The following is a 27318-nucleotide window of genomic DNA, read 5'->3' as shown; positions in this document are numbered from 1 at the left end:
TCAAGAGATATTATTACCTCTTATTCCCCCCAAAATCTAAAAATAAATTAGCCCTTTATCTTTAGGCGGGTAGTCACAAAGGACAAGACCACCACTTGGTCAAAGAAAATGCCTGATGCTTCCTTCATATTTATGAAGCAACGCTCTAAGGAAAAGTTGAATCAATTGAATTCCATAATTACCTCTCTCTTTTTATTACCTCTGAGGTAGCCTGTATATCAGAATTATGCCTCAATTTGATGAAATTAATTCCATTCCCACCAAGTGTATGTCTTACCTGGACTTAAATGAAAGGTGATTCAAAAGATATGGATGCATGAAAGGAAAAAAAAATAACACTGAAAACAACTTTTAAACAGTTCATGAGATGCTTTTCAGTAAGGGGCCATCTTTTTTATATATATACACACAGAAGTATTTCCATTATTTTCTCTGCAAAAACAATTGAAGACTAGTGTTTACAATACAGGTACCAGAAGGCTGTTATAAGGTCTCCCCAAAGCCTTCTCTTCAGCAGGCTGAATAAGCCCACCTCTTTCAGCCTGTCTTCATAGGAGAGGTGCTCTAACCCGCTGATCATCTTTGTGGTCCTCCTCTGGACTCACTCCAACAGGTCCATATCCTTCTTATATTGGGGAGTCCAGTACTAGATACTACTCCAGGGGTCAGAACTGGGACTGGTGCTGTACAACATCTTTGTCAGTAACATGGACAGTGGGATTGAGTGCACCCTCAGCAAGTTTGCTAAGGACACCAAGATGTGTGGAGCAGTCAACACGCTGGACAGAAGAGATGACATCCAGACAGGCCTTGACAGGCTTGAGATGTGGGCCTGTGTAAACCTCATGAAGTTCAATAAGTCAAGTGCAGGATCCTGCACCTGGGTCATAGCAATCTCAGGCAAAAATCCAGGTTGGGTGGAGGACGGATTGAGAGCAGCCCTGAGGAAAAGGACTTGGGGTTGTTGGTTGATGAAAAACTCAACGTGAGCCAGCATGTGCACTGGCAGCCCAGAAAGCCAACCACATCCTGGGCTGCATCAAGAGAAGTGTGGCCAACAGGTCGAGGGAGGTGATTCTGTCCCTCTACTCTGCTGTGGTGAGACCTCCTCCTCTGGAGGAGGGTGTACAGCTCTGGGGCCCTCAACATAAGAAGGACATGGACCTATTAGAGTGGGTCCAGAGGAGGGCAACAGAAATGTTCAGGGAGCTGAAGCACCTCTCCTATGAGGACAGGCTGAGAGAGTTGGGGTTGTTTAGCCTAGAGAAGAGAAGGCTCTGGGGAGAACTTATAACAGCCTTCCAATATCCTAAGGGAGCCTGCAGGAAAGATGGGGAGGGAGTGTAGCGATAGGACGAGGGGTAATGATTTTAAACTGAAAGAGTGGAAATTTAGATAAGATCTCAGGAAGAAATTCTTTAGTGAGAGGATGGTGAGGCACTGGCCCAGGTTGCCCAGAGAAGCTGTGGATGCCCCATCCCTGGAGGTGTTCAAACCAGGCTGGGTAGGGCTTTGAGCAACCTGGTCTAGAGGGAAGTGTCCCTGCCCATGGCAGGAGGGTTGGAACTCAATGATCTTTAAGGTCCCTTCCAACCCAAACCATTTTGTGATTCTATTACAGATCATGATGTTGCCCATGTCTTCCACCAATTACCATCACAGAATTTATTTGACTGTCTCCCCGAACAACACCTGGTGTCGACTTCCTGTATTTTTGCTGTGGATTACATTCAACCTATCAATACAAAGCTAGTAAGGTTTGAGACCTAGATAGTTGAGACCTAGATAGATTGAGTTGAGACCTAGATAGATTGATAGATAGTTGAGACCTAGATAGATTGGATCATTGGGCCAAAATCAATGGTACGAGTTTCAACAAGGGCAAGTGCCAGGTTCTGCACTTGGGCCACAATAACCCCAAGCAGCGCTACAGGCTTGGGGAAGTGTGGCTGGAAAGCTGCCTGGAAGAAAGAGACCTGGGAGTTCTAATTGACAAGCAGCTGAATATGAGCCGGCAGTGTGCCCAGGTGGCCAAGAAAGCCAATGGCATCCTGGCTTGTATTAGAAACAGTGTGACCAGCAGAAGTAGGGAGGTGATTGTGCCCGTGTACTCAGCACTGGTGAGGCCACACCTGGAGTATTGTGTCCAGTTTTGGGCACCTCAATACAAGAGAGATATCGAGGTGCAGGAGCGAGTGCAGAGGAGGGCAACGAAGCTGGTGAGGGGCCTGGAAAACAAATCCTATGAAGAGCGGTTGAAGGAGCTGGGACTGTTCAGTATGAGGAAGAGAAGGCTGAGGGGAGACCTCATCACTCTCTACAACTACTTGAAAGGACACCGTAGAGAGGTTGGTGCTGGTCTCTTCGCACAGGTAACTAATGACAGAACAAGAGGGAACGGCTTCAAGCTCCAACAGGGTAGGTTTAGACTGAACATTAGGAAAGAATTTTTCACAGAAAGAGTGGTCGGGCATTGGAACAGGCTGCCCAGGGAGGTGGTTGAGTCACCATCCCTGGATGTGTTTAAGAGACGTTTAGATGTGGTGTTGGGGGATATGATATAGGGGAGAACTTTGTAGAGTAGGGTAGATGGTTGGACTCGATGATCCCAAGGGTCTCTTCCAACCTGGACAATTCTATGATTCTAAGGTTATAGGCAGCATAGGAGGTTGAAGTGGTATGCATAACCATTTTCTGTTAGTTTATGCACAGCAGCTTCTTTTTGCTACCCTAGGCTTATTGGTTTTCTGCCAGTTTAGCAGACATTAGCACTCTGTTCAAGCGTGCCCAATTCAACAAGGCATATAGGTGCAATTCAGTCCATTCACAAGTGTCCGTGCTCCAGCGTGAGTAGCTCATGGGTCATAGTCCTTTCACAGGTTGTACGTGCTGTAGTGTGACTTACTGACACACTGCTGTCCCTTCAGAGTGTATATATCCTTTTGCATGTAGTGTCCTCTCCCATCCTACCCCCACCAAAAGTGTGTCTAGCAGCCTGTATTGGCTGCTAGCTCATACTTTGTACATGTTTGACCAGGAACACCATGTGCTTCTCTGAATGTGTAAACTTTTGCTGTGCAATTCCCATGTCCCTTACCCACATACACCTGGATGTTGGCGCTGGTTTCAGAGCTGGGTGAAACAGATTTTGATTGACACTTGACAGTTCATTACTTTCTCCCACAGATATCACCCTTGTGGCCAACTACTGATTACACAAATTTATGCCCATTAGAAAGACAGGCTGCTATTCAGAAGTATTTGGATGGGAGGGAGAAATGCACTGAAAGAAATCTTCTCATGTTTAAAAAACGCAAACACAAAGTCTTACATCTGTGACACAACAACACTATGCTGGCTTGGGGGATGAGGGCTAAAAATAGTTAGTCTCCAGCTTTGCAGAAACAGATCTTTGTGTCCTGGTGCACAAGTAAGGCATGTGTCTACAGTGCATCCTTGCAGCAAGTAAGGCCAACTGCATTCTGAGCTGTAACAGAGAGTAGTCAATATGTCTAGCGAAGTGATCCTTCTCCTCTGTTCAGCACTTGGGAGAGCACAAATTGGATTAACTTCCCTGGTTTTGGCCTCTGCATTACAAGACAGATATGGACAAATTGTAAGAAGTTCAGTGGAGGACAAGCTAAGAGAAATTGTTTTGTTCAGCCTTAAGAAGAGAAGGCTGTGAGGGGAGCTTATTACTGTCTTCCTCTACCTAATAGAAGGGTGTAGAGAAGATTGATACAGAATTTTCTCAAAGGTATATAGCATTAGGGTGAAGAGCATAAGGTACAAGTTATACCATGGCAAAACCCAACTCAGTTTAAGAAAAAACACCTTTCACCGAGACTGAACAGACATAGGAGCCCAGAGAGGCTGTGGCATTACCACAGAGATACTAAGAGATACTCCAAACTGGACTGGATAGGTCCCTGAGCAATTTGCTTCAAACAGGAGGCCAGACTGGAAACTTCCAGACGTCCCTTCATCCTGCATGATTCTGTAATTTGCTGATTCTGTAATTTGCTGATTCTGTAGCTATGAGCTGACAAATGGATTATTCTTACTAAAGTGCACAAACCATTAATCAACACAATTAATGTACCAAAAATTTATTGATTAGCCAGGTTTCACCTGTTGACTACTGATATGATCCTGACATGTAACTCATAGTACTGTTGGGAGTCACATAAAGTATTCAGGCTCATGGAGTTTAGCACAAAAGGACATTTGCTGACCCTCTTGTGCTTGTGGGATCATTTACAGAACAAAATAAACCATGAACTTTTTAATTTATTCCCTTGTAACACAATACCTAAATCTCCCAAACAATCCTGTTCTGATTTTCTTTTTCTCTTGATCCTGTTAGTAAACCTCACGGGTGTTTCAGAGAGAGGGTGTCAGATTAACAGCTGGCACAGTGCAGTCCTGAGAAAACGTAACCGCAGGGGGATTCAGAGGACAGACAACTCTTTTACAGTATTTTCTTTCCATGCTTTTCTCAATAGTTAATGTCATAACTTGCCTGGGGAACTTCGCCATTGTTGTCACAGTCATCAGCCACCTGTGGCTTTAAAACCCCATGTACTTTCTGGGATTTCTACATGTCAGTGACTCCTCAGTCAATGCTCCCAATTTACTCATGATGACATTCTCAGACTTGATGAGACTCTGGATGCAGCAACAGGCTTTAAGTGCCCTGAGCTGCCTGTAACATCATTCTTTGTAATCCTTCTCTGTGGTCTCATCTCTCCTTTCCCCAAGAGTTTAGTTGGCTTTGTTCAAGGTCAGCACTGATATAATGTGGTTGCTTAACCTTGTATTAATCTGCTGTGACACACCTAAGTTATGAGAAAATTGTAGGAATATTCATCTGGAAACTCCATTCTGCAATTGGCTCACAACTTAAGTGTTTAAGCTTAGGTCCTCTTTCTGTTTCTTGTCCAATCTATGCCACAGATATGCTGTGCCTGGCCTTGTATCTTGCTGGTTTTTACCTCACCCAGACTACTTGAGTTCCTGGCCTAAATTTCAACCTACTTCACTACTAGGGATTTGCCTAGCTAACATGGGACTATCATGGCCTTGTTTTGTCCAAGAGCTGAGTTACAGTGCAAACAGGATCTGGATAATGTGAACAACCTTGGATCAACAAGAGAACAACATCTGAAATTGCTGGAATGACATCATTGTGGACTTTGTGATTGGTGGCCTTCACTGACATCTGCTGTAGTAAGTACAGGGGAGTAATATTGCTACAGCATGCAGATGAAGAGAAGCTTTCACATGTTGGTGCCAACCTGCCACCCAAGAACCAAGTCCTGAGGCTGTCTGGAGAGTGTCATCTTCCACTCAACTTCACTATGCTGGCTCACTGGAATGGTAATTTCAGCAAATCTCAGTTAATTGTGTGTTTGCATGTGTGTGTGTCAGAGTAAAACTTCCCCTCACTCAGCTTATCCTTTGCTTGGTCCATTTAACACATTGAGCTTAGTGGTGCCATGTTTCTCTACATCCCTTTCCCTCTGGCAGTCAGTTGTTGGCTGACTGGTTACTGTCAATGACTCTGCTCTGCTCCTTTTTTTGTTTGTACTGTGGGACTGCTGCCATTGCTGGTGAGGTGTGCAGCTCCTGTCTGCTTTGCTGTCACTCTCAGCCCCTGGCTTGCCTTCCCTTGCAGAGCAGGCAACTATTCCTGTTCCCTCACATCTCTATCTTCAGGAAACATAGCACACAAATTATGACCAGCAAGTTAAACAGGTATTGCTAGTCATTGTATCTGTGAGCAGAATTTTATTGTTTCAAATGGAAATCCAAATACAACAAGGGAGGAATAGATTAGTCTAAATTCTTTATTGACACAAGGCCAGATTCCCTGACAGTCCCTGATTTGGCATATTCTGTGGTTTCTCTCTGAATTGAACATCTGTCTCTTCAGGCCAGGGAATGCATACAGAAAGATGAAATGTCCCAAATTCATGCTCTGTCCATGCCAGCCAATCAAACAAATTGACTCAAACCAACTGACTTTGCAAACTTCAGCCCCTACAACTGAAAGCAAGCACCAGCAAGCAAGGCTTATTGTCCATAGCATAAAAGAATATGTCATCTGATCAGTACAGACAGGAACTGAAGTAAAAAATGAGAGAAACATTTTATGAGAACAAGAAAAGTTCACAGGGATTCTGAGAAAGTGTGGGGGGAGCACGAAGGATGCCTGGAGAAATGCGCACCACCTCCCATGTTCAGATGGAAGAAACAAAGTTTTTACGTGTTTTGGGCAGGTAATTGGGACATGCAGAGAGATGGACCAGGCATGAGGAATTTCTGCCTTCTAGTGGATTGGAAACCAATTTGGTGAATAGAAAAGTGTATGAAGGGTGTCACTGAACTTAAGACAGAGAGAAATGGTAGATAGATTTCAGAATCCCTGGAGTGAAACTGAATGGCAAAGGAAGCAGAGAGAAGATAATCTGATGTGAAAATGAAAGCTCTGAGATGTGACATGGAGTCCTCACAGACACAGAGACAACAAGGTGAACTAGAGACAGAAAAGAAGTCTGTCTTGTCCTGTAATGAAGTGTTGGGCACCTAAAGGCTGTAAAAAGTGCCTCTTTGTAGGGTCAGGAGTAGAACATTCGTCACATATCTTCAGATACCTACATGATAGGAATTCAGATATAAGCTAGCCTTTTGGGCTTCATTAGAGTCAGTGGTGAGAAACAGATGCTCCCAGAGCAGTTTCTGTCATCCTAGGTATCAAGACTAGGACAAATTGATCACATTCTGCAGCTGTCCTTTTCTCAACCTTGACTTCAACAGGACTGCAGAACTAGTTCACATACAGAGATACAGGATGCTGAGGTCTGAGGCTGAGAGAGGTGGAGTCCAATGTATGTATCTGAAAGACACTGCAGGCGGGATCCATGCTTCTAAACAGAAATGTCTAAAGTATGCCATCTGGCTTCCAGCTGCCTTATCTTAAGGGCACCCATAAATCATGTATGACAGTTGCCAACCCAGTGTAAATGTCTTGGGAATTTTAGGACATCTGAAATGACTTTGGACATTTACTTTTAGAAAGACAATCCCACTTTTCTGATAAAGCTAGTCATGAAGATCTGCTTAAAACCAACAATGAGAACTAGACACATTTAGGGGATCATTGAGATCATCTTAATTTAGGTGTCTGAGAAAAGTAGAATGAAGTGCTTGTATAAGTGAAATGAACTGCTATCTGCATATCCCAGGTCCTTACTGAATGTGAAGTCCAGGGCACACTTCTGCAGGATGTGATGAAGAGCCCAGGGAGTATTGTAACAACTTGTCTTTTCTCACTCTTCAGATTGCTTGTTTCACAGTATTGGAGAGAAATTCAAGAAACTAGGCATTCTTTTGCTTGATGAAATGTTCTTTTGTTTTCTAAGATCACATCCTGTGTGCCGTGAAACAGACCTGCCTGCAAAGTAAAGAATATGCAAGACATCCTGTTTCCTTACTGTACTACATCACAAACTACTCATTTTTTAATGCTTGCCAGAGCAGGAATCCCTTAGTGGCTATAGAAAAGCCATTTTTGTTCAGATCCAGGAAAGTTTGTACAGATTTCACAGTAACTTTTTTCCTAGCATCTACTTTGATGCTTAGACAGAATGATTTATGAGTGTGTTTTTATTTGTTTTATTTTCTCTTTGCAGTGTTCTGTGGAGGAGAGGAATCAGACAACTCTGAGACTGCAGACAAAGCAGCTCTATGTGGAATAAGGCCTCTTGATGTGTGGATGGAAAAAAGATAATACTAGAGATAAGCATAGTTGCACTGAGGAGAGGCCAAAGCCTGCATTAGTGCAGAAAAAGAAGTCTATGTATGAAGATGGCAATTAGTTGTAAAGTTACACTGGATTTTAAGGGTAGAGACGCAGAGGAGCCAAAGTGAAGATCAAAGAAAACAGTTCCTAACACCAAGACTACCTCCACTGAACAAAATTTCCATCGTATAGCGCAAGGATATAAGGAGGTTTCTAGGATGGGGGTTTCTGAGCCAGGGGAGGAGGATTATCTCTCCTGGTGTTGAAAAGCATACTTTTCTCAGCTTCCCTTCTCCATTCTTCCTCTCATAGGCATGCTCAGATGGGAACAAATGGAGCTAAAAAATGTAACCAATCCTGTGATGGAATTTGTCCTCCTGGGCTTCAACCACAGTCTTAAGATTCAGCAATTCCTCTTCGTGGTCTTTTTTATTGTCTACCTGATGACCTGCTTGGGAAACATCACCATCCTCATAACTGTTATCACTGACTACCACTTGCACACACCCATGTACTTCTTCCTGGCCAACTTAGCATTCACAGATATAACCGAATCGTCAGTAAATGCTCCCATTCTATTGTCAGGTCTCCTCTCCCAGCACAAAACTGTTCCATTCAAGGAGTGCATCCTTCACATGTTTCTCTTTCACTTCATTGGTGGTGCTCATATCCTCCTTCTTGCAGTGATGGCAGCTGATCGGTATGTGGCTATCCATAAGCCTTTGCAGTACTTGACAATCATGAACCATGAGGTATGTGTAGTTCTAGTTGCAGGGTCATGGGCAGGTGGATTAATTCATTCTGCAACACAGATAGCTCTGCTTCTCCCTTTACCTTACTGTGGTCCTATCATCCTGGACAATTTCCACTGTGATGTTCCACAAGTACTGAAATTGGCCTGCATTGACACCTACGTGACAGAGCTACTGATGGTCTCAAATGGTGGACTGCTTCTCATAGTAGTTTTTGTCTTGCTCCTCATTTCATACACTGTCATTTTAGTCAAGATAGGGAGGCAAGTCTCCGAAGGAAAGCACAAAGCTTTGTCGACATGCGTAGCCCAGATAATGGCAGTAAGTATAACATTCATTCCAGGAATATTCATCTATGCTCGCCCCTTCAAGACATTTGAACTGGACAAAGTGGCCTCCATCTTTTTCACTGTGCTTGTTCCATTGCTGAATCCCATGGTCTACACCCTGAGAAATACTGAAATGAAAAAGGCCATCAGAAGACTTGCTTTTAGGGTCATAAGAGATTTTTCCCAGGTTTAAAGATACATCTTCCTATGCTTTCTCCTTTGCCTATGAGATGCTTGTTCTTCCTGCCTGTTTGGTTTTCTCGAGTCATATATATTTTTCTACTTTCCATTTTTTTCGCAGTAGGATTTTAGTAGTGTGTAATGACAGTGTTTCCTAAAGAATGTCTAAGCCTGTAACTTGTGCCATTAATAGCCACCTGGAAACCTTCCTTCATCGGCTTCCACATTTGAAAGACTGTATATAGACAAACAGGAGTTTTTTGATTCTCATGAGTGTATTGCGACTGATTATCTACTAAGTTTTTGTTTACACTTCCTGTTTACACTGTACAGTTATATTCTAAAGGAGCAATTAATTCTATTTGATAGACAGTACCTGGCTTCTTTGTTTGTTCATACGTTAAATGTTATACTTCTTTAGACTGGGATAGTCCATATCAGATGAACCACTATGGAAGGAGGTAAGATCAGTTTTCCTAAAGCAATTGACACTACTATGAGGAGACATGCTTATAGTCTACAGGTTAAGGAATGTGAGGGTTTGGGGGTTACAGAAAAGATCTTGAAGGCTGCAGCTCCCTGAGATACTGTCAGACTGCTGGGCTGAGTCAGTACCAGACAGCTATCACAGAGAGGTAACTGTAACAGTCACTGAGTTAACAGAAACCAACCCTGTAATCAAGTACAATGAGAAAGAATTTTTTTTTTATAAAAAAAAAAATAGGTTTTGATGATTACTTTTTCATCTGAGGTAATGCATCCCCTCCCAACCTATTGTGCACCCCCAGCCTTCTAGCTGGTGGGGCAAAGTGAGGAGCAGAAAAGGCTTTGACTCTGCATAAGCACTGCTCAGCAATAACTAAAACTTCCCTGTGTAATCAACACTGTTTTCCGCACAGATCCAATATATAGCCCCATACTAGCTATTATGAAAAAGAAATAACTCTATCCCATCCAAAACCAGCACAATTCCTTATCTATTAAAAAAAATTATTATTCATAGCCTTTTATGAATTTATATATTTAATTTTAAATATACATGTGTAAACATATTTGAACACAGATATAAATGTATATATATGTGCATGACAATGAGGGTAGGGTGGGGTACAGTTTCCACTGCTAAGTGGTGTCCTGGTACCTGTCACTTCTCATCCTAGATAAGGTTGTGTTCTGGTTAATCACGCAGACAGGGTAAGTTCTACTGAATTGCCCTCTGCCTTAAAGGAAGCCTTAGAAATCCTGGAAAACAGCTAAATTAATCAGTTGGCGTGTTGCTGGTCAGTATGTGATGCTTCACTATAGAATCACAAAATGAGTGTTTAGCATTGATGGATTATGCTTCTGCTTTAATTTAGCTTCTAACATTCACCTTCTAAAAGTCTGTGTTGAGTTTAATTTTCTGTTAACACTGCATGTATATATATAGTATATAATATATACTATACATTCAGTAACAATGTATAAATACAAAAGGGAATTAATTTCACTTAACTGAAGTCATGTAGATGCTGTATCTTTAAGTCAAAGCTACCCATTCTTTGTAGTTAGTGAAAAGAAATAAGCACCTCACAGTCCTGATTCATCTGACCAACCATACTGCCAACAGTAATTAAAAGAAACATTTTGGGGAAACAGGCAACGACAGAAAATGAGAAATGGGGAGAGATGTGTGGGACGGGGGAAGTTGATGAGTTTATTTGTTTTACACTTTCTGAAAGTATGTATCTTTGTCAGTGGACTATGGAGAACTCATCCTGAATACTCGTAAAATGCAGAAAATTAAGTGATCTGGAGAATTCTAGATGGTGGCTCTCCATCCCGGGCATTCTCAGATGAGAATGTCTACAAAACATGGGAAGTTAGAGGTTGTAGGTTCATTTGTTTTCCAGAAGCAAAGATTACCAGTCATTTAAATGCAGAATTAATCATGAGATCATAAAAACGTAGGTTGTTGGGTACCTTGAGATGTCACCTGGTCCAGGAATAATATGTGTTAAAATAAATTATTAATAAATGCTAATAAGGAATTATAAGTAAAGACATACGCCTTAAAGCTTTTACTAAGACCCCTGGGCATCTGAGTTAGCACTCCAGAACCACAGCTGCTGCCACAATTATCAAACCATCAACCTGGGAACCAGAAACAACCTGCACACTCTGAAGAGACAAAGAAAGCATTATCTAGAGGAGGCAAAGAGACAAAATCTTCTGCATCACCTGGTGCACCATGTTCACCCTCTGTCATCAGGTGGTGAGTGAAGCAGCTAAGGTCATAAGCAGTCTGGGGGGGATAATCCCTAGTTGCAGTCATAGGGACTAGTGTTGACAATCGGGCAGGGGTACAAATCGCTTAGTGGTTCTGGCATTTAAAAGAGCCAAACCTCTGGTGCATGCACAGCAGTACTAAATACATAGGCATGTGGGAGAGGACTCATGGCCAGAAGAGCAATTTTTCAGGTCAGAATGATGGACTATCAACAGAGCTTCTGAAAGGGAGATGCATATTGAAGCTATAGCGTGTGTTTGCTGGATTTTGCATCTGGGATTGCAACAAGCTTCAGAAATACCGAGTCCTGTTGTGGAGTGAAGCTAGGACTTGGACAACTGAAGAGCTGTTGGTACTTGTGAACAACTTGGGAAGACGGGGGCAAGAGATGTAGGGATTAGGGAAGTTCAGTCCTCAGCTGTCTTGCATTCACACATGATTCAGGGAGGGCTGATAAATTCTATGTCATTAAGAATAACCTTGAGAGAACTCAGAATCAATGAGGAAGACAAGTGCTATAGGCAATATGGTACTCGTTCAGTACAGGGACTTAAGTTGTTAATTGCTCACTTTGCCAGAAAATGAAGGACACTTGACCTTCAACTACACATAACAAGAAGGGTGAGAAAATAACTTCAGGGAAAAAGGGCAGATGTTTGTTTATGCTGAGTTTATCAGTAGAGATCTCGGAAACCGGGTTAGTGTTAGTGTGATTGGACTAGTAATGAGTGATTGTTTAATTTTGCTTAGACTGCCAAAACATTAATGAGACTAATGATGAAATTTTTTGGATCAGCGCGTATTCTTTGATGCCTATGACCAAATTGTGTTGGTAAGTGGTTAAAAGCCAAGAATCTCACTTCACTTAGATCCACAGGTAGACATCAGTATTACCCTAAAAACAGCATGCCACCCTCTGATGAAGATGTTGGCAGAACCGGCAAGGATTTAATCATCATCCTTCTAGCAGCAGATGAAATTTGTTTCTTTAGTAGCTACACAATCATTTAGGCTTAGGAATTCTCTATTAATCAGAAATAACCAGAGAATAAATTCAGAGAGCTTGGTTCATCTGTCCAGAGCTAGATACAATTAAAAGTCTGAGCTAGACACATAGAGCAGAATTCAAATAGACAAACGTAGTCTGAACCACTCTGATGGCACTGGGTGCTAGCTCAGACATCTCCACCAGAGTGGCTGGTGAGACACAGGACCCCTCTTTCTAGACCCGACACTGAAGGCCAGGCATGTTATTCTGGAGCGTGTAAAATTGCACTCAGCAACTGCGTTTGTCCGAGTTCCATCCTGTCGTTGTTGTTGAGACGGACAAACAACACGGACAGCAATCTTCAGAAGTTCAAGCAGTAACAGTCTACCTTTATTAGCACATGTATTTTCTTATATATTCTTTCTTAACACGTGTTCTTTTACTATTGGTTACATATTGTTATAACAATATGTCATTGGTTGTCTCTTGCAAAACATCAAAACTACTCCTTATCTTGTCAGTCTCCAGCTGGTACCTAAAAGTTGTTTTACTTCTCAGGATGTTTTCTACTCCCTTCTTTCTCAAGGATATACTTTAATCTCTGCAAGGTCAACTCCTGACTCCATTCCCACAATCAAGGGTTCCACGGACCCGCCGCAGTCCCCCACAATTCCCCCTTTTTGTATTTGTGCCAAAAATATCGCCCTCATCGTCCGCTGCAGGGCCCTTTGCAGCAAGGAGATGACACATGGCAACATTAATAGCACAACTACAACAATCAGTAAAATAACTAATCCCGTTCTTACTACTGACAACAACCATCCCGACAGTCCCCATCCACTAAACAATCTGTTCAACCAATCCCATCCATTGTCAACTTGCAGCTTTTGTACTCCTTCCTTTAACAACTGTATGCTTTTATGAATTGATTCAGAGTGATCTGACAAGTTCATGCAACACATTCCATCAATATCCTCGCATCCATGTCCTTGAGCTAACAACAAAAAATCTATCGCCGCTCTATTTTGTAGCGTAGCATGCCTAACTGAGTCTACATCTAATAGTAAGTTGCTTAATGCCTCAGATTCAGAGGTTGCATTTGTTTGCTTTGCTAGCCAGCATCCTAACTTATTCAAGGTACTTAACGCTTTGGCAGCAGCTGCTCCTGGTACAAACATAGAGGCTGCCCATATTTCACCCTTATTCCAAAAAGTGACTTGGTCATCACAGTCTTCATTGTAAGCATGGAGGCTCCTCTTAGCTTTTTTATAATAGCGATGTTGGTAAATCATGGACGTATTAGGAGTTAACAATGTTAAGCGTCCCAAACTGCATGATCCTCCTTTCATGTGAGAAGGTATGGCTCCCCAGGCTCAATCTCCACATATCAGGAATATACCCGGAGGTAGAGCCAAAGGGACATTTGAGGATCGAGAAATATTTGGGGAGGTAAAGTTACACCATACACTTGAATTTCTGTAAATTGACATACTTGAATTTACCACCCACGCCAAGGATTGGTTCTTTCCTGTATAACTGAAATACAGACAATAGTCCATTTTTATAGATCCCAAAAGTTCGAGCTCTTGAGGTTCCAAAGGCACTTTAGGCAAATAAGGCACCCATGCATCCCATGTATTAACCAACGACTCGTTCTGAAAAGTTGCCCGTGCTTCATGTGGTACCGGCCACTTGTCCACTGGAACACCAACGAGGCATGTAGTAAACGGATTCTCTGGTGATGCAGTGGCCAGACATATGGAATCTTGGCCAGTCATGTTGGCTAGAGTGATCCATCCATTGGTCCTTGTCTGCATTGGCATCCAAAATGCGTTGACTACGGCACACATCATGAGGAAGATAACAGAGGCTTCACATTCTGTGCAGGCATCCATTGCAGCCCGTGATCTGTGGAAACACAAGCATAACCTCTTCCCCAAGTTAATAGATCATGCGGACCCATCCACTGACCCGTACATAGATCCCGCAGTAACACCTTTGCCCCTGGACCCACCCCTTCCTGAGTTACCAGGGAATTGAAATGGCGAAGGATGGGTGGTGTTGGGGTCGGAGAATCATCAGAAACCTGTAAAAAATTTAAAACATACATAGCTTTAGCCAATCGTGCATCAGGTGGTTCACCCAGCATTCCCCCTTTTTGTTTTTGGAGGAAGCGCTTGAGTGTACTGTGGGCTCGTTCTACAACGCTTTGTCCTGTGGGAGAATGGGGAATTCCAGTAACATGGGATATCGCCCAAAGCTGCAAAAATAATGCGACTTTCTGAGACACATAAGCCGGGCCATTGTCTGTCTTAACTTGTTGGGGAACACCTAAAATGGAAAATGCACATTGCCAATGGCAGATGACATCACGTGCAGATTCCCCAGTATGAGCAGTGGCAACAAGAGCTGATGAAAAAGTATCTATAGAGACATGCACATATTTCAAACGCCCAAATTCGGGTACGTGCGTAACATCGGTCTGCCAGATCTGCAAGGCACGGAGGCCATGAGGGTTGGTGCCATAGTAAATAGGGACATGATGGCCCTGACAATCAGGGCATGCAGCAACAATGGCACACGCCTCAGAATTGGAAATATGAAATTGGCGTTTCAGGGCCCGATAGCCCTGATGGTAAAAATGATGTGAAGCTATTGCCTGTTGTTTAATATCGGGAACAGGTCCTAATGCCACTGCGGACACCAAAGCATCTGCTTTTGCATTTCCTTCCACTATAAAACCCGGTAACGTAGTGTGACTTTTAATATGCATGACATAATATTCATAGTGACGTTTCTGAATTTCCAACCATGATAGCTTCAGAACCCCAAACAGCGTTTCATTAGACACATGCCCTAACACAGCTTTATCCAATCATTGTACCAGTCCAGCCACATAAGCAGAATCCGTTATGATGTTTACTGGGCCAGGGAAGTTTTGAAACACCATGGCCATCGCCCTAAGTTCAACCACTTGTGGTGAGCCTTCTTGATGTTCGATTTTATGCTACCATTGTGGTCCGTCTTTCCAAACGATGTCCGCTTTTCCTGTTTTCCCTGATCCATCCGTAAACACCGTGGGTCCCTCTACTGGATCCAATTGACTCAATTGTTTCTGACCAAATCTCACCTGACTTCCTAGTTTGACCAATGGATGTGAGGGCAAATGATAATTTATTTGCCCTGTATAGTTCATCATGGCTTCTTGTAAGGCAGAGCTGTTGGCCATGCACCATTCAAAATAATCACTCTGCACTGGGAGTACAATTTTTTCCGGGTCTCTCGCCATTAATTCCATACAGCGTGTCCTGACTTTTATAATTACTTGAGCCACCGGCTCAAAAAGGCCAGGGGCTGTCTTTTTTGTTTTATTTGGCAAGAAAACCCACTCCAAAACATGTAGAGAATCATCCCACTTCTCATGCCATTGTGCAATCATGGCAAAGGGTACCAACTGATCAATCAAAATGATTGCCTGGACAGGCACTGTCAGTTCAATTCTCCATACGTGTTTGCTACTAATTGCTCACTCAATGTCTGCAACTGTTTTTTGTGCACCTACCGTCAAGGTGTGTGGGGCAGAAATATCTGTGTCTCCTTGCAGTAGTTCAAATAACGGTTGCAATTTAGAAGAAGGAATCCCCACGTAGGGTCGAATCCAATTAATCATCCCTGCTAATTTTTGCACATCATTTAATGTTTTCACTTCCACTTGCAATTGTATGGGTTGTGGCATCACCATTTGAGTTAAGATTTTCATACCTAAATAGAGCCATGGTTGCTGCCGCTGCACCTTTTCAGGCGCAACAATTAGTCCATATTGGCACAGAGATTCTTGTGTTTTGTTCTCCATCTCAATTAACTCCTGTGGAGTTGCTGCAGCTAACAGAATGTCATCCATATAATGATAGCAATAACCTGATGGGAACAAAGTACGTACTGGACTCAATGCCTTTGCCACGAACCACTGGCAAATTGTGGGTGAGTTTTTCATACCTTGCGGTAACACCTTCCAATGATATCTTTTTGCAGGTTCCATATTGTTTATGGATGGTACAGTAAAGGCAAATTTCTCCATATCTTGATCTGCTAAAGGAATCGTAAAGAAACAATCTTTCAAGTCCATTACAACAATTTCCCATTGCATCGGAATCATGGTGGGAGAGGGTAATCCAGGTTGTAAAGCTCCCATGGTTGCCATAACCTCATTAATCTTCCTCAGATCATGTAACAATCTCCATTTTCCAGATTTTTTCTTTATAACAAACACGGGGGTATTCCAAGGGCTGTGTGAGACCTCTATGTGTCCTGCAGCTAGTTGTTCTGCTACGAGAGACTGCAGGGCAGTGAGTTTTTCTTGACTGAGGGGCCACTGATCGACCCACACCGGTCTTTCAGTTAACCATCTTAATGCCAGAGTGGGTCGAGAAATGCCCTGCAATACAGTGCACCCCTACTGAAAATCCGTTGTTATCCGTACTCCCCATTGCCCTAAACAATCCCTTCCCCACAAATTTAATGGGGCCGAGGTCACATAAGGTCTCACTGTAGCCCTTTGACCTTCAGAATTAACAATCGTAATCGGTTTGGCTGATATTAAGCTATTTGCAACTCCTCCAAGTCCTGCCACCCCCAAGGTGTTTGAGGCCAAAGGCCAAGTATTAGGCCATTCGTGCAGTGAGATGATAGTCACATCCGCCCCTGTATCGAGTAACCCAGTCAGTTTCACCTGATCGGGGGTAACGCTGTTCATCATGAGTGTACAGATCATTTGCAGCTGTTTCTCCGACACTGTCTGAGTCCAGAAAACAAGTGGTTTTCCTGTTGATCCAAATCCGCCGTCACTGCGAACAACCTGTTCAGTCCTGGGGACACAACTCATAAATGGCACAAGTTGAGCTAAGCGTGTTCCTTTTTCTACTGTTACCGGTGGGGTTGCTGTTGATACCATAGCACAAATTTGTCCTGTAAAATCGGCGTCAATAACTCCAACATGCACCATGAGTCCTTGTAGGGTGGTACTTGATCTTCCTATTAGTAAAGCACTCAGTCCCCAGGCATCTAAGGGCACTTTGTGCACCCCTTGAGTCGTTATAGTCACTGTGTGGGTGGTGGATACATCCATCCCGGCTGATCCACTGTTTTCCCTGATAGCTTGTCATAGAGGGTTGCGTCTGCACTGACCCTAGAAATGGGTTGCCAGGATTGTAGGGCATTTGCGTACAGGGCATTTGTGTCTGCACGCGCCCCTTTGCGCTCTTCTTGCCGTTTCCCGGCTGTAATGGTTGGCCATTAAGGTGATATTTAGAGTGACATTGCTTAGCAACATGTCCAACCCTTCCACACCTATAGCAATTCATTTCTGCTGTGTCCCCCGCCGTATTGACTTTTCCCGAGCCAGTTCCTCCCGTTTTTTTCTTGGGGCATTCAGCTTTTACATGACCTGTTTGACCACAGCCATAGCATTTTTGGCCCTGTACTCGCATGGCTGCCATTGCGGCAGCGAGTGCAATCATTTTATGCTCCACAGATCCAACCTTGGCACAAGCAGTAATCGTTGCCTCTAAGGCTGGGTCTCCTGGTAATGCCTCAACTATTTTTTGACAGTCTGCATTAGCATTGTCGCGAGCCAATTGTTTCACTAACATTTCACGGAGGCGCGCATCAAACACTTGATGTTCAACAGCAGCTTGTAACTTTTCAACAAAGGAGAGAAATGGTTCTCGAGTGCCTTGTTTAATGGTGGTATATTTTTGTTTTGGTTCTGTCAATTCTGCAGTGCGAATTATTGCCTCGATGCCTATATTTTTTACTTGTTCAAGCACCAAGGGGGGCCACTGCGCTTGATGCTGTGGGTTATTGAATTGCCCAGCACCCATTAAAACATCAGCACCATTGCCATAGCGAGGATCACCCTGTGGAAACTGCAGATTCGCTACGGCCTGCGCCTCAGCCCTTTGCTGCCCAATATTTCAAAACACTGCAAGCTGCACAGGTTGAAAAATGATCTGAGCAATATGAGTAATATCATAAGGGGTCATAGCTTCCATTGACAATAATTGTATCAGTTGCATTACTGCCGGGGAGTTGGGGCCATACTGGGCGGTGGCCTTTTGTAAATCCTGAATCACCTTCCAGGAATAAGTAGCATGCTCATGAGGCTCCCCTGCTGCTGGGTCATGATACACCACGGGAAACGCTGCAGGCCCAGCAGTCTCAACATTCAAAGGTTCATCAGTGGTGAGGGGAACGGATATATTCTCTGATAAATCCCAGTCGCCCAACTCCATAGCTTTAGCTTTGACCTTTTTCCAGAATCGCACAGGATTTCGCGGTCTAGCCGTAATTGAGGCTGGAGGTAAATCCCAAGTACGAGGGTATTTTGTTCTACACTCTGCCCCCCCTTGCTCAGAACGTTTTACTGGTGCAGGGGTATGCAAAGGGGGACCCGGATTCTCAGGGACTACCTCCTCAAGCTCATTTTGCCCTGTCATAGGATCATCCTGATCAACATTAACGTCCGAATCCTCTGGCAGAGGTGGATACAAAAAGGGGTTAAGTGACGGCCGTGCCTTTTGCTCTTCCGCAATCGGCACTGGTGGAGCAGAGGGCTGCACACACTCTCCTGACTTAGATACAGGGAGTCCCTCCTGCGGCCACACATATCCTGAATCTGCCGCTTGTTTATGTGAGTCTCTTGCCGCTTCTATCTGTTCTCGGGGCAGCACATACTTATACTTTTTTCCTTCGGAAAGCCGTGTCCCGCCCCCCCATCTTCTTTCTTGGTTACAGGGGGTTTTAGGACCGGGGGTTTTGGGACCGCAGATGGATCCACCCCTCCTTTTAAGTCCGGCCCGAAAGGATCAGGGAACTCATTTTTTCCCACCATCTCCGCCTGCTCCCTCTGCTCTTTAAGCCCTTTCAAAGTCTCTAGTAGCAAACGCCACGTTGCCTCTCGTAGCGCCATCAAACAATTTATCACCCAAGTCCTTCAACTGTGATACACTAAACGCTGTGACAGTGGTAACTTCAATGCCTTGTCTTTTGCCCCAGAGCAACATTTTCCGTAAAGTCAACTCAGGGAGGTCCACGCCTCGCCGTTTCAAAAGCAACTGCCACATAGAGAGTATGATACCCTCTTCTTTGGACAAGTTCCCTCCCATGTTCCCAGTAGCTCACCTCTCCAGGTGTCTTATTCACGTTCCGGATCAATCAGCAGCTCTCTCTGCCGCTCTCAGCTATACTGGGCTCCGTCTCCACGGCTATCTCCAGCTGTCTTTTTTCCTATCCAGAATCACATCTGGGTCACCAGATGTCGTTGTTGTTGAGACGGACAAACGACACAGCCAGCAATCTTCAGAAGTTCAAGCAGTAACAGTCTACCTTTATTAGCACACGTATTTTCTTATATATTCTTTCTTAACACATGTGTTCTTTTACTATTGGTTACATATTGTTATAACAATATATCATTGGTTGTCTCTTGCAAAACATCAAAACTACTCCTTATCTTGTCAGTCTCCAGCTGGTACCTAAAAGTTGTTTTACTTCTCAGGATGTTTTCTACTCCCTTCTTTCTCAAGGATATACTTTAATCTCTGCAAGGTCAACTCCTGACTCCATTCCCACAATCAAGGGTTCCACGGACCCGCCGCAGTCCCCCACACCATCCCTACACTTCCTAAGAGGAATTATATCTTTTTCCTTCCACTCTATCCCTCAGGTTGCTATGTTGACTTATTCAGGTGTAGATATATATATCAGCAGCATTGTAAATTATTCAGTATGAGCACCCCCTTAAATAACTCATGAAAAGATGGCTTCACTGTAGAAAAGACCAGAATGAGCCGTCACACTCACAGATTGTGATTCTTGGGTCTCCTGTAAGCTGCTTCTTTTTGAACTAAATAATTTAAAGGACTGAAAAGAGATAAATTAAGAAATTCATTATGTAATTTTCCTGGTAAATTTGCCTCCAGTAGTGAAGGCAAATTTACCATCAGTGAAAACAGGAAGAAGGAACAGACCTGAGTTCAGAGAGCCAGTCTTCTGCACTGTGAAAGGGAGACTGCACCATCTGCAGTTGAAGGGTGAAAAGGATCTGGACACAGGCAGACTAATAACATCAGAGAAGTAGGTAGAAAAATTGGGAAACATTTACCATCTAGCTAAAGTGGTGTAGCAGGAAACAGAAAAGAGGGAGTAACCTTGATTGGTTCTTTGCTGGTTAGGGCTGAACAACCCAGAGTAGTAGATACTGAGCTGTGTGGAGAGATATATATGCAAAGCCACGAAAGTCAAATGCTACAGATGTCTCTATAACCAAGTCAAAGTGAAGGGAGGGTGTTGTTTCTGCATTTGCTGGATGTGCAGGATACAGCAGAGTGGAGTGATATGTTCCTGCATGAATCTTTCTGTCATGAGATGAGATGGGAAGAGGCTGGAGCTGAACAAACCAAATAGAGGGAATTTAAAGTGAGGCAAAGAGTAACTCAGATAGAGATGGATAACGATTCGCGGTCAGCTGAGAAATTTATACACACATACAGCACAATGAGTCCTTCAGCTGTCCATGAAAGAAAGGAAGAGATGGAGAAAACAAAGAATGTCAAGAAAATTTTTAATTTCAAGGCATGACATGAAATTTTGACTTTTCACAAAAACATCAAAAAGTGATGTTAGGAGTATTTTTTTCTCTTGTTTTTATTCCTTTCTTATGTTCCTTTCCTATTTATTTTCTTTATTCTGAATTTTACAACTTTTTGCTACTTTATCTCCTCTTAGTTGTTTTTATGTTTTTCATTTCTACTGTCAATAACGATTTCATTTCTCACTGGCCTCAATAAGGGAACTAAACAAACTGTTCTAAAACTAAAAACTAAATGGGCATTCTCTCCCACTAAAACATTTTTGGTATGCTTTATTCTCTACCTCAATTTTTCTGGTGAAGTTACTAATGCAGTAATAGGCAGATGCCTTCATGTAGACAGCCATACCTCTTTCACAGAATCATAGAATCGTCCAGGTTGGAAGAGACCCTTGGGATCATCGAGTCCAACCATCTACCCTACTCTACAAAGTTCTCCCCTATATCATATCCCCCAAAACCACATCTAAATGTCTCTTAAACACATCCAGGGATGGTGACTCAACCACCTCCCTGGGCAGCCTGTTCCAATGCCCGACCACTCTTTCTGTGAAATATTCTTTCCTAATGTTCAGTCTAAACCTACCCTGCTGGAGCTTGAAGCCGTTCCCTCTTGTTCTGTCATTAGTTACCTGTGCGAAGAGACCAGCACCAACCTCTCTACAGTGTCCTTTCAAGTAGTTGTAGAGAGTGATGAGGTCTCCCCTCAGCCTCCTCTTCCTCACACTAAACAGTCCCAGCTCTTTCAACCACTCTTCATACAATTTGTTTTCCAGGCCCCTCACCAGCTTCATTGCCCTCCTCTGCACTTGCTCCAGCACCTCGATATCTCTCTTGTATTGAGGTGCCCAAAACTGGACACAATACTCCAGGTGTGGCCTCACCAGTGCTGAGTACACGGGCACAATCACCTCCCTACTTCTGCTGGTCACGCTGTTTCTAATACAAGCCAGGATGCCATTGGCTTTCTTGGCCACCTGGGCACACTGCCGGCTCATATTCAGCCGCTTGTCAATTAGAACCCCCAGGTCTCTTTCTTCCAGGCAGCTTTCCAACCACACTTCCCCAAGCCTGTAGCGCTGCTTGGGGTTATTGTGGCCCAAGTGCAGAACCTGGCACTTGCCCTTGTTGAAACTCATACCATTGATTTTGGCCCAATGATCCAATCTATCTAGGTCTCTCTGTAGAGCTTCCCTATCCTCCTGGGAATCAACACTCCTGCTTAACTTGGTGTCATCTGCAAACTTGCTGATGATACACCCTATGTCCTTGTCGAGATCATCAATAAAGACATTAAACAGAAATGGTCCTAACACTGAGCCCTGAGGCACACCACTTGTGACCGGCCGCCAGCTGGATTTAAATCCATTGAGCACCACTCTTTGGGACCTTCCAGTCAGCCATATCTTGACCCAGCGGATCATATGCTCATCCAGGCCGTGTGAAGCCAGTTTTTCCACAAGAATGTTATGGGGAACAGTATCGAATGCTTTTCGAAAGTCCAGGTATACAATATCAACAGCCTTTCCCTCGTCCAATAATCTGGTTATCTTGTCATAGAAGGAGATCAGGTTCGTCTGGCAGGACCTGCCTTCTATAAACCCATGCTGACTAGGCCTGATCCCCTGGTTCCCCATTATGTGGGTTTTGATGGCACTCAAGATGACCTGCTCCATGACCTTCCCTGGTATCGAGGTTTTGTAGTGAAATGGAAGAAAAAATCTGGAGGCAAAACCTCATATAACTTTCTTCTGACCCAAAAGAAGAAAAAGAAGTAGGAGGCATAAAAGAACATAGATAAATGGAAATACTTTTTTAAAAAAAATCCTGACCAATTTTTATGGTTTTCTTCCCTAGGGAGGTGTTAAAATCCACAGTTCCATTCAAAATATATGTAAATGCAATTATTTTATACATTATTGTGGCGGTGTGCTCTCCCTGTTTCCCACGCCCACCCCTCCCCCGGCTCCTGCTCAGGCCTTGGCCATTGTGGCCATCACAACATCAGTTGCAATAACTTGCATCTGGACTTTGGGGGATGGCTGGCAACACAGCCAAAACACTGTCTGGAGTGGGGACCTAGATATTTTGTTCCCATGAGAATATGGCTATAGGTCAATTATCTTACTGTATAAATAGCGGACAGCCCAAGAGCCCTTTGACCTCTCCTGTATGGCAGCAGGCTGCATGCCAGGATCTCCCCTTTTGTGAGGACGCTCGCTTAAGGTTCTACTCCTTGAGGTTGAGAGATTCCTTGCTGCAACAGATTCTCCATAAGGGACTAATAGCATGCTAAACTTTGAAATCTTAGCTAAGTAATATAAAGGGTTGATTGCACATATATAATCCTTTAGACATAAACCATTGACCAAGTCTGGGACTAAGACTGGATTCAGCCGCACCTAGGCTCCTCTCTGAGAAGGAGTTTAAAAAGCAAGGGGGTCCTTTCTGAACCTCATCACTCAACAGGAGGGTCTCCCCGACAGCTTGTCTGACCCTGTCTATGCAGTAAACAACAGAGTGTACCTTGACATCGAATCTCATAAAACACTATCGCATTTACTACTGGTTTTATCGCACTTACTACTGATTTTGTTAAATCACTGTTTCACCTTAATAAATATTTCACTACTTCACTCTAACTAGTGAAGTTGATCACTCCGTCCGCAACACTTATATGAAAGAAATGTCAGTTTATTTTCCAGAATGCCATCACACTGATCCACAGTGGATTAATTTCATAGAGATATTTAGATCACTGAATTTTATTTATGTTTCCAGTGTTCTGTTGACTTCATTGGAAAATTAGATACTGCTGTGGGATTTCTCCAGAGAAAGGTGGAAATCTGAATGCTATCTAGACATCCTCAACTCCCTTGAAAGACAATAGGGAAAAATGAAATATTTTGGAAAATACTTGAACAGATATATGCTAGAGAAAATTTACATAGAATTCATCATTCCCTGGGGTGCCTATACTTACATAATTTAGTATAAAGGGATTTTAAATTGTTTAATTTCAAACAACTTTGCATCTGTCAGATGAATTCCACTGAGGAATTCATAAACCTTCCTTCAGATGTGAGTGAACTACACTTTGTTTCCATTTACACTGAGTGGCTATGATTTAGGTTAATTGTGTGATTTTAGTGTGCACTTCATCTAGCTTTGTTTAGCTTTCTACCCTATAATTAAATCTATCTACCCTGGAAGGACCTGCTTTTGTCAACCAGAAAGGGAGTAGACATGACTAGCTCAATTACAGCCATCTACACCTTAAACCTCAAAAATTAGCCTACCCGTGGAAGAATGGACTGATACTTTATGACCTATAGTCCATCCAGGTGCCAGTTCCCAGGGTGCCAAGAAAACAAAGAACATCTGATAAAATGTGAACATTTCCACTTTACATTTCCAGTAAAATGCTCAAGTTACTGGGAATCTAAATTACTGGCTTTCAAGTATTTCACCATTAGGTGTTCCCTAAGACTAGGAAATGGGAAAGGGCATGCATTTTAGACAATCTAAATATCTCCCAGGTTGTCCAGACATTTCTGTAGATTTGCACTGGTGTGGTTTCCCCCACCACCACCATGATTACTGTCTATTTTTCAGGATTCTGCGGAGTGGAAATGGATCATGAGAACTATACAGTAGTTACAGAGTTTGTTTTGTTGGGATTGTCCCAAAACCATTAAATCCAGATGATTCTCTTCCTCTTCTTCCTGCTCTTCTATATGATCATTCTGCCAGGCAACATCCTTATCATTCTCACAATTCGGGGGGATTCTCAATTGGGATCACCCATGTATTTTTTCCTGGCCAATTTGGCATTCTTGGACATCTGCTACTGTTCAGCCAACCCAAAATGTTGGCTGACTTTTTCTCACACCATAAGACCATCTCCTACAGGGCCTTCATGGCTCAGCTTTTCTTCCTCCACTTCCTGGGAGCACCTGAAGCTTTCCTGCTCATGGTCATGGCCTATGACCTTTATATAGCCATTTGCAAACCTCTTCATTACAACAGGTTTCTCAACAGGGGGGTATGCCATGTCCTGGTTGGAGCTACACGGGGTGGGGGCTTCATCCATGGCATCAATCTATTTGCTCTCAGCATCCACCTCCCCTTATGTGGTCCCAACATCCTGGACAACTTCTTCTGTGATGTCCATCCATTGGTCAAGTTGGCCTGTACCAACACTTACATAGTGGAGCTTTTGATGTTCCTCAACAGTGGAGTTAATTATCATTATGTGCTTTGCACTTCTTCTAATCTCCTACACTGTCCTGTTGCTAAAGCTCCAGACACAGTCCTTCAGGGAAAATAACAAAGTAGCCTCCACCTGTGTTTCCCACATCATTGTGGTTTTAGTCATGTGTGGCCCAGCTGTATATATATGGTTTACCCTTCCAAGCTGTCCTAAAGGAAAAAATTGTTGCTGTTTTCCATACAGTCATCTTCCCCTTGACTAATCCCATGATCTATACCTTTTGTAACCAGGAGATCAAGGGCTCGATGTGGAAGCTGGTCAGCAAATACATACTTTGGATCAGAAAATAAAAAAAAATTTTGAAGTAATAAGTGAAAGCTTTTTAATTTTTGTTTTGTTAACACAATTTTCTTAGGAACAACTCAATACTGTACATTATGTAGCAACTTAATATATATTAAGCAAGCTTCAAATAATTTTCTTCTAATTATCAAAAAACCTTAGGGTGACACTAAAACCTGTATGGAATAACTTAGAGCAGAACTATACTGTGTAAAGAAATTAACACAGTTGGGCTATGAAGTTCTAGTGTTAAAATTCTGTATCTCTGCAGAAATTAACTGGCAGGTGTGAAGCATTTATAGAGTCATTACTGAACTTCTGGTCCAGATGCAGATAGCCAAAATCAAGCATGTTAGTTCAATATTTCAGCTTATACTTAAATTTCTGACTTTAGACACTGCCTGCTGTTTGACTCTAGTCCTGAATGAGTTGATGAGTTCAGCTTTTCCACAAAGAGAGCATGTGCAAGTCACTGGATGATCTAGCTTGTTGTCAAGCTTTCCTTTTTCATACAGCATAGGGAGGCCACTGAAATCTGAAATCAGAAGTCAACTACCAAGTAAAAATCAAAGGCAATGTGAACATAGGCTTACGGTAGGCACCAGTGGCAGGATTTTTCTATCAAGATATACACATCTACAGCATCAGAATTAGTAACGTAAGGATTCCTGCATAATTGATGGGTGTTTCTAGCAAGCAATTCAGCTAACCCATTTATATTGGTTACTTTGGGAAGAAATAAACCATACCTTAGGCATTTTTATCTTGCCCTTAGTACTCGCTCTGTAATCTACTTCTTGGCTTGATTCCAAGGTGGAATCACAGAATATCTCAAGTTCTAAGGGACCCATAAGGATCACTGAGTCCAGGTCCCTGCTCCTTGCAGGACTACTTAAAACTAAATCATATGACTAAGAGCATTGTCCATATGCTCCTTCAACTCTGACAGACTCGGTTCCCTGACCACTTCTCTGGGGAGCCTGTTCCAGTGACCGATCACCCTGTCAGTGAGGAACCTTTTCCTAATGTCCAATCTGAACCTCCCCTGATACAGTTTCTTTCCATTTCCTTGTGTCCTGTCACTGGTCACCAGAGAGAGATCAGCACCTCCACTCTGCTGGCCCCATTAAGGAAGTTGTGGACTGTGATGAGGCCACCCCTCAGCCTTTTTTTCTCCAAGCTGAACAAACCAAGTAAGTCTTGCCTCAAGGCTTTTCACCATATTTGCTGCCTTTCTCTGGACAGGCTCTAATAGTTTGGTGTCTTTTTTATATTGTGGCACCCAAAACTGCACACAGTACTCGAGATGTACCAGTGTAATGTAGATTAGGACAATCACCTTCCTTAACTGACTATCTATGCTGTGCTTGATGCGCCCCGGCACATGGCTGGCTCTTTTGGCTGCCAGGACACACAGTGACTCATATTCAATTACCATCAACCCAAATCCCCAGATCTCTTTCTGCAGGGATGCTCTCCAGCCTCTCATCCCCCAATTTTTTGTATAACCAGGATTATCCCATCCCAGGTAGAGAATCTGCACTTGCTTTTGTTAAATTTCATATGGTTGGTGATTGCACAGCACTCTAGTCTACCCAGATATCTCTGTAAGGCCTCTTTACCCTTGAGGAAGTCCACAGCTCCTCCTAGTTTAGTATCATCAGCAAATTTAATGTATGTTCAACTCCTGTGTCCAGATCATTTATAAAACATTGAAGAGAAGTGGCCCTAAAATTGAGCCCTGGGTAACCCCTCTGGTGAGTGGCTGCCAGCCTGATATTACCCCATTTACTG

The 27318-nt window shown here is 43.1% G+C and overlaps 2 protein-coding genes across 2 annotated transcripts; both read left to right on the top strand.

The window, feature by feature from the left end:
• The first annotated feature begins 8136 nt into the window (after positions 1-8136).
• On the top strand, positions 8137-9078 carry LOC141477707 (olfactory receptor 4D1-like). Its single transcript, XM_074166959.1, has one exon. The coding sequence runs from the start codon at positions 8137-8139 to the stop codon at positions 9076-9078; it is 942 nt and encodes a 313-aa protein (XP_074023060.1).
• Positions 9079-24601: 15523 nt separating this feature from the next.
• LOC141477711 (olfactory receptor 4N5-like) lies at positions 24602-25532 on the top strand. Its single transcript, XM_074166962.1, is given in 4 exon segments — positions 24602-24824; positions 24827-25209; positions 25211-25356; positions 25358-25532. Coding segments are annotated over 4 exon segments (927 nt in total).
• The last annotated feature ends 1786 nt before the right edge of the window (positions 25533-27318 follow it).

The sequence above is a fragment of the Numenius arquata genome, unplaced genomic scaffold, assembly GCF_964106895.1.
Source record: "Numenius arquata unplaced genomic scaffold, bNumArq3.hap1.1 HAP1_SCAFFOLD_400, whole genome shotgun sequence".
In the NCBI taxonomy this organism is placed as follows: domain Eukaryota; kingdom Metazoa; phylum Chordata; class Aves; order Charadriiformes; family Scolopacidae; genus Numenius; species Numenius arquata.
This window is presented reverse-complemented; position numbering and strand designations above follow the sequence as displayed.